The sequence below is a fragment of the Eurypyga helias genome, unplaced genomic scaffold (assembly GCF_000690775.1).
Source record: "Eurypyga helias isolate BGI_N326 unplaced genomic scaffold, ASM69077v1 scaffold8170, whole genome shotgun sequence".
NCBI classification, from domain to species: domain Eukaryota; kingdom Metazoa; phylum Chordata; class Aves; order Eurypygiformes; family Eurypygidae; genus Eurypyga; species Eurypyga helias.
Window position 1 is genome coordinate 5,759 of NW_010223737.1, and position 10,076 is coordinate 15,834.

Below are 10,076 nucleotides of genomic sequence, written 5' to 3' on the forward strand. Positions count from 1 at the left end.
GGTTCAAAAGTAGCACCTAGACTCTGCAGGATACTAGGACACTTATCTGCTTTCAGTGAATCCCTCCAATTTAATGAGGCCAGCCAATAAGCCCCAAATTTGACTGAAAAGCTAAAGCAGATACATTTCATGCAAACACACAACATGTGCCAATAATCCAGCAGCAATGGTAATGTACAGCCTTTTTTCTTTATTAACAAAATACTGGTTACACTCTACTGGCACCTGTTACATTACTGGGGGTGGAGGGCCAAGGTAGAAAAAAAAATGATAATCCACCACCTGCATCTCTTCTCACAAATATCATGAGCTTTTGGATGGTGACACCAAGTCTCCCATAGGCAGTCAGAAACTACTCTGAGCTTTTGGAGACTCTAAAGTGTTGAGTATCTTTCTCACATCTGACCCTACCGGTTGCTCATTAAGAATAAGGTTTTAAGCAAAATTGTATTTCACACAAAGTACTGGAGGACATTATTACTGTTGTCAAGTGCCTAAAATCAAAATTAAGTGTTTTGTTTCAAGAGTAAATGTGGGTATGAAATATATTCATTCATGTATAAACACCTTACTGCTTCTGTCTTAAAACTTCAACGCCCAACTTTTTGATGGGCGTGAAAGCCTACCTTTTAATCTTTGATATGTCATGTCTATAAATGTTCTTAAGGCAGAAGTCCACACCCCCACCCATCTCTCTCCCCTATAAATTACACACCCAAAGTACCTTATTGATTGAAAATTTGGTCTCAACTAATTTCATAAAATTTCAAGTAGCCCCATTAAGAAAATATCCCCAATAACAACAAAAAACATCCAAAATATTTTAAAAAGTCAAATAAGATGCATGTTTCAAACAAGAAAAAACTGAGCACACCCCCCTTATTTAACATACTTTTCCTAGAACTTAGTTGCAATGGACTGACATTTAAGAGGTGTGCAGGTAGCAACAGTCCTTGATAAATAACAGTCATATCCATGGTTCCATTCTGGAACCAGATGTCCACAAAGAGCGTGAGTGGGGAAAGAGGAAAAAACCAGGACAGAATCCACTTCGTATTGCCTGTGGAGGTGTATGTGCTTATTGGATATGCAGAATTTTTTCTATCTTTGTTAAGAGAGCATCTAAGCCAACATTTAGAAGTCTTACAGTGAACAGGGAAATATAAAAGTTAATCAGTAACTGTACTTAATGTTGAGAAGAATTAAATCCTATGCAATTAGCTGTGCAAGGCTTTCATCATTGCATGACTGTTTATTTTTAAACTCTATCCCTCAACACTCTGGAGAAGATTTCCCTCTGGATGAACGCTGTCAGGGCACACACGTATTTTGCCATTTAGACAAGTGCTAAATAATATTAAAAAAGGGAAAAAAGTTTTTAAAGCCACCCACGCAACCCAAAATTTCTACCTTTCTTTGTTTTGTAGATCAATAGTAAGTTCAGAAACTCATGCCTGACATTTTTGTTCTATTTAAAGGCAAAATATATCTAATATCCTAGGAAACAGACTGGGTCCAATCCTTAGTTGGTACGAGTTTAGGTCAGCGTAGCTTTAAACCATCTAAGGATTTACCCTGTGATCTACTCCCCCCACACCCAGCCCTGCAAAGTCTCTGTTACTGAGCACCTCTGCTATGGGGACAGGCTGAGAGAGTTGGGCTTGTTCAGCCTGGAGAAGAGAAGGCTCCGGGGAGACCTTATTGCAACTTCCAGTACCTGAAGGGGCTACAAGGAAGCTGGGGGGGAGTTTTTACAAGGGCCTGTAGTGACAGGACAAGGGGTAACAGATGTAAAGTGAAAGTGGGGAGGTTTAGATTAGATATCAGGAAGAAGTTCTTCTTGGAGAGGGTGGTGAAGCACTGGAACAGGTTGCCCAGAGAAGCTGTGGATGCCCCATCCCTGGAAGTGTTCAAGGCCAGGCTGGATGAGGCTTTGAGCAACCTGGTCTAGTGGAAGGTGTCCCTGCCCATGGCAGGGGGGTTGGAACTGGGTGATCTTTAAGGTCCCTTCCAACCCAAACCATTCTATGATTCTATGATTTTGTTATGTTGACTGGGTTGTTCCGACATTTTTAAACCCTTGAAACAATTAATTCACTATTTACTTTGTGTATCCATGTTCTGTGAACAGTGTATGTTACTTTTTCTCACATCTTTTGCTGTTTAGCAGCAGCTGAGTAAATGAACAGCTAAGTTTTTAAATTTCCCTCTTAGCCTACATAGCCATATCCTTTTTTACATGTGAACCATTAAGTCACTACCCAAAATCCTACAAAAAGGAGCCTTTTGTTGAGAAAGATTTCTGGAGATGTCCTTATACAAACACAGTATCTAGAAATAGAAGAATCTTTCTCTTGAGATTACAATATTTAGGGATGCGTATTTCAAGCCAAGACAGTATGCCCCTTCGGCTGGTCTGGCTGCATAGATGGTCCCAAACACAAACAGCCATTACACAGCAAGTCCCAGCAGTAAAGCCAAATCAGCACAAACTGGTCAGCCAACAGATGGGCTCCTCTCCATTAAGAACGCAAAATGAGAACAAGTATTACTTTACTTGACTGCTGCCATGGACACTGGGGTACAGAAGGGAGAACTTCTTGGGGTTTTTTTTGTATTTTTTCCAGTTACAATAAGATATACAGCCATTAACATGCAATTTTTTCCCCCCACTCAAAGGTAAACCATTTACTGAACATTGTCTAGATATTTCAACTGCATTCATTACAGTGTCTAAGCATCTCATGCGTTTGTTAGGAGAAATGAAAAAGTCTCTAGGATAGCTGGAAGCCCTACTCTCATGTTCCAGGCGAGTATTTCTTCTACAGCTTCTGTAATACAAACTGCTTGAAGCTGTTTGTCTATGGATATTTTACTAAATCCTATCAACTACATTTCTGAATCCACCTGCAAAACAGCATGCATACTTCACCCTCATGCTGCCACTCTTTGGCTGACTGGTTTTAACAGTGCAGATGACTTGGGAATGGTTCAATGGATTGTATGAATACAATTCTGGTACATATATTTCATTTATTTTATGTCAATCGAGAAGAACTACAGTTCCAAGTATGCAGAGCTATGACTATGATTAGTTAAGTATCAAAATGATACATCCTTCACTGCCTGTTCAACTCTACCGGGGATGAAGCTATTTGCATCACAGAGAAATAGCACTTAAACAGCCTGAAAACTAACTTGAGCTTAAAGGGGCTCTGCTCAGAAAACTGTCCAGTTCTAGTTCAAACAGAGAATTAGGAAACTTGCTTCAATATAAAAGCTATGGCAACATGACAATATTGAGTTACAGAATGTAACTAATGTAGTACACTTACATAAAGTCTGTAGAAGAAAATACAGAACACACTGGCATTTTACTTTGCCTCTAGTAGAAGGTTACAATTCTAAAACTTTGTTGGTAAATACATTAAAAACCACAATAATATCTCGACGTCCCCAAATCAGACGTTCGTATTACAATAAATGAATTTGCAATGCACACGTTAACAAGTTTCACAGAGGCCAAAACTGTAACTTGTCTAGAGCACCAACGTTAGAGAATTCGCCTTTGATTTCTGTTTTTAAACAAGATTCACACCTGAAAATTTCTGTAACTAAATGGCTGTGTGCAAACACCACTTTTTTTTTACCTCATTCTCAGTTAAGGAAGCTGAAGGAGATGAACTCTTGCTAAAAGCAAGAGTTGAAGATTCTGCTGCTGAAGCCCGATTTCGCTTCTTCAGAGGTTTACATGCATCAGACAGATTTTTCGTTGCTGTAAAATAATTTTGGTTTACAAAGTGAAGTTTGGAACTTTAAAACGTTATCTCCCTGAAGCCATTTAAAATATTCCTTCAGGTAAAGGAAGGAATGATTTAGGTAGGTCTTCTGGGCACCTACTTAGGGCTGAAAGAACACAAACCAAGTTTCTGAAACCACCTGTTTTGGCTTGATTTTAACAATACAGAGGCTTCTATTAATCAAATACGCATTACAAATGGCTAAGAAATGTGTTCCCATTTTGTTTTCTGCCCCTTTCTCTTAAAATCAAAATATCACATGACTTAGGACCTCTTTAAAGCAGAGGTAACAGTTATCTCCTCAGATAAACATTAGAAGGCCTACGTGATCTCATCACAATCTGAGTAGCACTAACACTTTAAGAGAAAGGTTATATACAGGCGCCAGGTTCCAGATATTATCCACGGCCCGCCACCACTTCTACATTGTGCAGAACTTGCTGAAGCTTACTCGTCTTTGGCATATCATTTTAATACCTAAACAGACATGCTCTTACATAAATTACCTTAAACTCGAGCATCATTAACAAGTCTGCCTTTTGGATTTTGGTCCAAGGTTATTCAGAATTCCCTCTCATGCTCCACACTGCCTCCCATCAAGCATCATTTAAAAGGACTAATAGCACACTGCATTGATGGTCACTGCACTTGTTTTCTTGGGCTAATGCCCAACGACAAACTGGAGCAGTAGGATTTGTACCACTGCTCGCCAAGATCACAGAGTAACAGCTTTAATTTGGTGCCATCAAATGGTGAACTTGTGAACTGCTGCTCTAAATCAGCAGCACACAATTTCAGTCAAGTGTAATGCTGCAAAATGGTGGTAGTGAAGGAAGAGGGCACGCTCCCCCCCACAACTGTGGCAATAGTGGCTGGAACTGATTATTGCGTCAGCAAAATTTAGGCGGCTGCCTCAGACAACCTGTTTATTTGAAAATTATTTAATTGAAAAAGTTACATTAAAACTTATTCTGACCACATTACCTGACTGGTTCTTTTGTGAAGAGGAGGTTTCTGTGACCTTAGAAGAGTTTGTTTTTGCTGTTTTGTCATTGCTTGTCTCCCTCTGTCACAAAAAAAAATATGAAAAAATAAAAAAACTCCTAATTTATGAGTGGTTGGATAAAACTGGCAATTACTTCTGGATTATGTTATTAAAAAGAAAGTGTCTTTACAAATATCTGAATGGTAACGTAGTTAAGCTAGCCCCATTTAAGTGATTTTTAAAACTCATTTACAGCACAGGGTACAAACCCGTCAACAAATGAGAAAAAGAACACAGTATTCCAGCATCCCACTTATCCATCCCAAACTCAGCATATCAAAAAGGGGAGCTCTAAATGAACATGGAACATGTAAGTTATCCTTACTATTCTTTGTCTAAACTTGTCAAATTAAAATATTTGATTAAAGGTAAACTGCAGAATTAGTATACAAATTTGAGAATAAAACCTGTGCAAAATTTTACGTCTCAGAGGGGCTTTCTTTCAACTCCACAACTTATAGCAGTGCCATTTAAAAATTACTATGGTTAAGATTGTTTCAGCATTTCCAAAATAAAACCACTGTTTTCAAGGGAGCATAAACAACACATACCTTTGCTCCAGACTGAGAATTGACCATTGAAAGTTTAGGCCGAAAAGAGGGGAAGTTTTTGTCAAAGCTTTGTCAAAATTAGACACTGTTCCTTACACATGCCACTATTTTTTTTTCCCTTTTTGTATGTTACAAATTCACTCAAGTCACTGAAATTGTAGCCAAAAATGCTTAACCCTGACAAATGCTCACCTGAGCAGTAAAAATAATTCTACCAAACAGAAGGTTTTATTCTATGAAACAGGTTTTACACACTTTCTCATTTTCTTCATCCAACATTGTTTTACCAAAGATGTGCAAGTGAACACCTTAAAGGCAGATAACTGTATCCCTTTGTAAAACTAAATATGAATGGCTACTCTACTACAGATGCAGCTACACTCTGCTTTTAGTGACTAAGACACTCTACCACTGATGCCACCAGAGGCTCCCAACACCAATTTTGTAAGATTACTGTTACGCTTCTGTGTAAAAATGAAAGAAAATATACAGTATAGTTCACTCTTAAATTTAAAGCATGCTTAGAGAACCCACAGTTTCTTAATGTGCATTTTACATACATCGTAAAAGCGCCGAAAAAGAAATCAGTTTTGAAAACCTTCCCTATGGGTATTGGTTATGACTTCATCACTTTGTGCAAAAACATTCAGACTTCAGAAATAAGAACTAAAAGGAGAGGATAATGCACGACTTTCATGCAAGAAGTAAAACGTCATGGGAAAAAAAACAGTCATCAAAGCTCCTCCTATCAAAAATGATTGTAACAAATGCCTGCAGGTGAATTGGGAATAGCAGAAGGAAGGTGTATGGTTAGCGTTTGCTTTTCTGAACCATTACATACATTCTCACTGTCATTCACAAAGGCTTTACTAAGCAGCAGCACATACAGCCAGAAGTATCCTGGGCTGGTGAAAGTAGGAAAAAAGACAAAGAGATGATTCATTAATGAAACCACAAAGCAACCATCCTATGATATCTGACCCTTCTGTGGACAGAAGCACAAACACTGCCATATGCATTTAGAGCTGCCAAATAACCTAACACTTACACATGCTAGGTTCCGTGTAACTAGTTCCGATGAACGGATCGGACAGAGGACAACACTTGTTAAATGCACATTATTAAGTCAGCGTTGTTAGTGGTACATATCTTACAGGAATCGTTAATGTCTTATTTATTTTCCTGCTAATATTCACATCTGCATCACAGCATGAAAGGTATTCAAACCTCCTCTGCATGAACTATACTGCAACCACCTTTCATTCTCCTTATAACCATGTAGGCTAATTGTAGAGTATGAATGCTGGTGGGATGGTAAAGAAATAATTTTAAGGAGAGTCAAAACAAGGATTTCATAGCAGGAATTAATTACAATAAGTAAACTTAATTATTCCATATACTGAGTGTATTAACGGTGAATTCAAAATGAATCAGTCAAGTTTAAAAAGGGTCCAAAATCATCTCTTAGAACATAAGACGAATATTCAGCACCAACACGTTAGAGCAAAAAGTGCGAAAACCAGCTTTGGCCCTTCTTTCTGCAAAGGTAACATTTCTCTAAGAATTATCTACGTTCCTTGCTAATAAGTTCCTTAAACCTGGCTATCTGAAATTATACATATTATACTGAACTCGTTAAAGAAGTTGTCTGTGCATCCGCACTATCAACAGGGGTACTAAAATAACCGGCCTGTCAAACAAACGGCCATCTACAAATGTGACCACCTCCCAATGCATTTGAAACCCAACTCCACGCTCTTTCCTCCCATGAGGAACCTCCATGAGGTTGTTCCATTTAATCACCGTACCCCTGATGTCCTCGGATGCGGTCTGCGCTACTCACGCTGCAGTATGATACTGTAATGAGACATCTGCAACCACTTGTGAGCTCAGCGTGCCACACAAGTAAAACCCATGAAGTTCACTGGTCACATGCATGACTAAATAAAGCTGTGCAAGATCTGGGCTATATCCATACCTAGTGACCCGTGTAAGCAAAATTCTCATTCTCACAAGCGAGCTAAACTGAAAAGGAGCCTGTGATTTGCACGATAAACACACTGTAGTTTTTACTGCAGTTTTCTACCTTAAGGTATGGGTCACAGCATGCCATTCTATAATGTTCTACAGGCTGCCAGTTCTTGAAAAGGAGTGTTTCTGGTTTACTTGCTTCCCCATCCCCTCCCACCCCCTTGTCTAAATTAAATATTGACTACAGATATTTTTTTTAAACATTCCTGTATACATCTCTGAACTCCAGTTCAGGAGGTAAGAGAAAGAAGTACAAAGCATGACAACACAGAAAGGTCATGCCTCTGCACAGTCCTTCAGGAAACGGATTTTCTCAGCATATATTTTCACCACAGTTTAAGTTGCAACTAGTCATACTTTCAGCCTCAAAACCCAACCAAAAAAAAAAAAAAAAACCAAACCAAAAACCCACACTGATAAGCTTACATGTATCTCTGAATAGGTACAACAGTTTGGTTTGATAGAAAGGCATTATGTTCTTAATCCTGAAAATGGAAATGCTGACAAACTTAACTACAGCAATGTGACTGGTGCTGCTATAAATCAACCCAAACAAACCAACGACATAATTACCTTCCGATTATTCTGTTTATCCATCCTGAGTCTTTTCCTAGGTGCTTCCTGAACTTCAAAATCTTCTGTAGGTTCCTTTGTCCTCTTTTTTTGGTTTCTTTTATTTCCATGTAAGTTACCTTGGGATGGGGGATGGGGGAAACTTACATGAAAAATAATCTAACACCCACTTACAAATTATTTTGAACTGATCTAGTTACTTCAGTTACTTTTCTTTCAGTCATAATTTTTAAAACATGATAAATATCAACACAGTTTGATGACCTCTTAATGCTTCAGGTCTGGTTTCTGGTGCTGAAGACTAACTCTAGAACACATTCAAATCAAGTTATTTTAGAAAGAGGAGTCTAACTGTATAAGCACTCATGTAAGATCTGAATATTACTGCCCAGCATTTGTTCATATCGTCAGACTGCACATGGCTAATCTATACAGCTTTTAACTCTTTTGCCACTTTGTAACAGTGTCTTTTCAGGGAAATTAATTTTTAACTCGCCTCCTTAAGTCTCCTTTTAAGTTCTTCAAATGATACAGATGAAGATACTGGAGACATCTACATAGGGGCCCCTGGAAAAGACCATCTGTACAGATTCATTCTCTCTCTCTGGTATGGCAGTTCCAGACTCTCTCTAACAATCTTAGATTTTACCAGAGACCAAAAGATCCCTGTTCGTTGTGAACCAAAATCCTAGGAACAGAATCACATTGGTCATTTTAAACCAATGGACTTATTCACATATGTAGATGATCGTTCACTGTAAAATTCAAGCAGCTGCTAAATTACAAAAGGTCAGTGACTACCCTACGTACCCCTTCCACAGGTTCAGCTATTGTTTGCACTTGCTCTGCCTCAAAAAGACAGATGAAGGTTTAGGAAGTGGCCTGTTTCATCAGGATGAAACGACAACATCATTACTCTCTCCAGACTACAGTTTATGAAGCTACAGAGTAGTATTAGTATGAAGATTGCAAGCTCCAGGGGCACAAATACATTAACTGAAAATTGCCCTACAGCTACAAGCATTCTATTCCACAGGGAACAAATAGCTGTAAATACTAAAAATACAGCAACCTGAAAATACGGATAATTTTCCATTAATGTTCTTATCTAAACACTCTAGGACATATTCTATTATCAGACTGTGAAACCACAAAGCAGACTGAAATGGCTCCAGGAGAACCTGCTACTTACAAAAAGCCAGCAAAAGAAATCCCACAATATTCTTCCAAGTTAAAGATAAGAGGATCTGAGTAGGGGAACGATTGAACTGACATGTTTTCATCTGTAGATAACTATAAATGTACACAATATATGTACTAGAAACACCTGGTACAGGTACAATTTCAATTACATTTCTTGCAATATGACACTGAGGAAGGTGAACAAAATTCAGCACTACAGTGTTTAGATATTTAATTTGGGATCCATTAAAATTCTAACGTCAAGGAAGACAACATCTGAGATAAAATAAAGAGATTATGATACGTGGGCGATTACATAAAAAAATACACTCAATAGCTACTTATAATGATGAACTATTTGCACACAACACAAATTTTAATTACTTCTGGATCTTGATCTCCTTTTAGGTGAGTCTTGAAACACTTTACGTTTGGCCTCTCCAATATTCTTCAATGATGAACCTTGAGAGATACAGAATGTGTTTTTTTTTTTTTAAAACTGATATCCAAATATTTGACACTTAAATTTTAAAGTTAAAAACTTTGCAATTTTCCACAAAATGATGTCATTTCACACACACACAGATAGTTAACAAAACTGACTGTCATTTTTATACAAGTTTTTCCAAGTCTCACAAACTTTCAAACACTCCCTCTCATTCTTGTCATTGCCCAAAGCAGCACCTGTTGGTTTCTAATACTGCCACAGTAAGTCTTCTTACAGTGCTGTAAAGCTATTTAAATTTGAAAAATGACAGCTGGTTAAATTTGATAAAGGTCATGCAAATGCCAAACTATCTTCTTCCTCAAGTAAGTGCCTCCAAAACCCCTCAAATATTTTGCAAAGTAATTGAGACCATTTATCAAAACCAAACATTAGAAAACGGGGGGGGG

General features: G+C 38.1%; 1 protein-coding gene across 1 annotated transcript in view; it reads right to left on the reverse strand.

The window, feature by feature from the left end:
* Positions 1-2,974: 2,974 nt before the first annotated feature.
* Positions 2,975-10,076, reverse strand: part of LOC104508836 (histone-lysine N-methyltransferase NSD2-like) — a 35,348-nt gene continuing 28,246 nt past the window's right edge. Inside the window, 3 exon segments of the mRNA XM_010150613.1 lie at positions 2,975-3,775; positions 4,785-4,866; positions 8,001-8,119. Of these exon segments, the coding sequence (XP_010148915.1) occupies positions 3,615-3,775; positions 4,785-4,866; positions 8,001-8,119 (362 nt within the window). The 3' untranslated portion in view covers positions 2,975-3,614.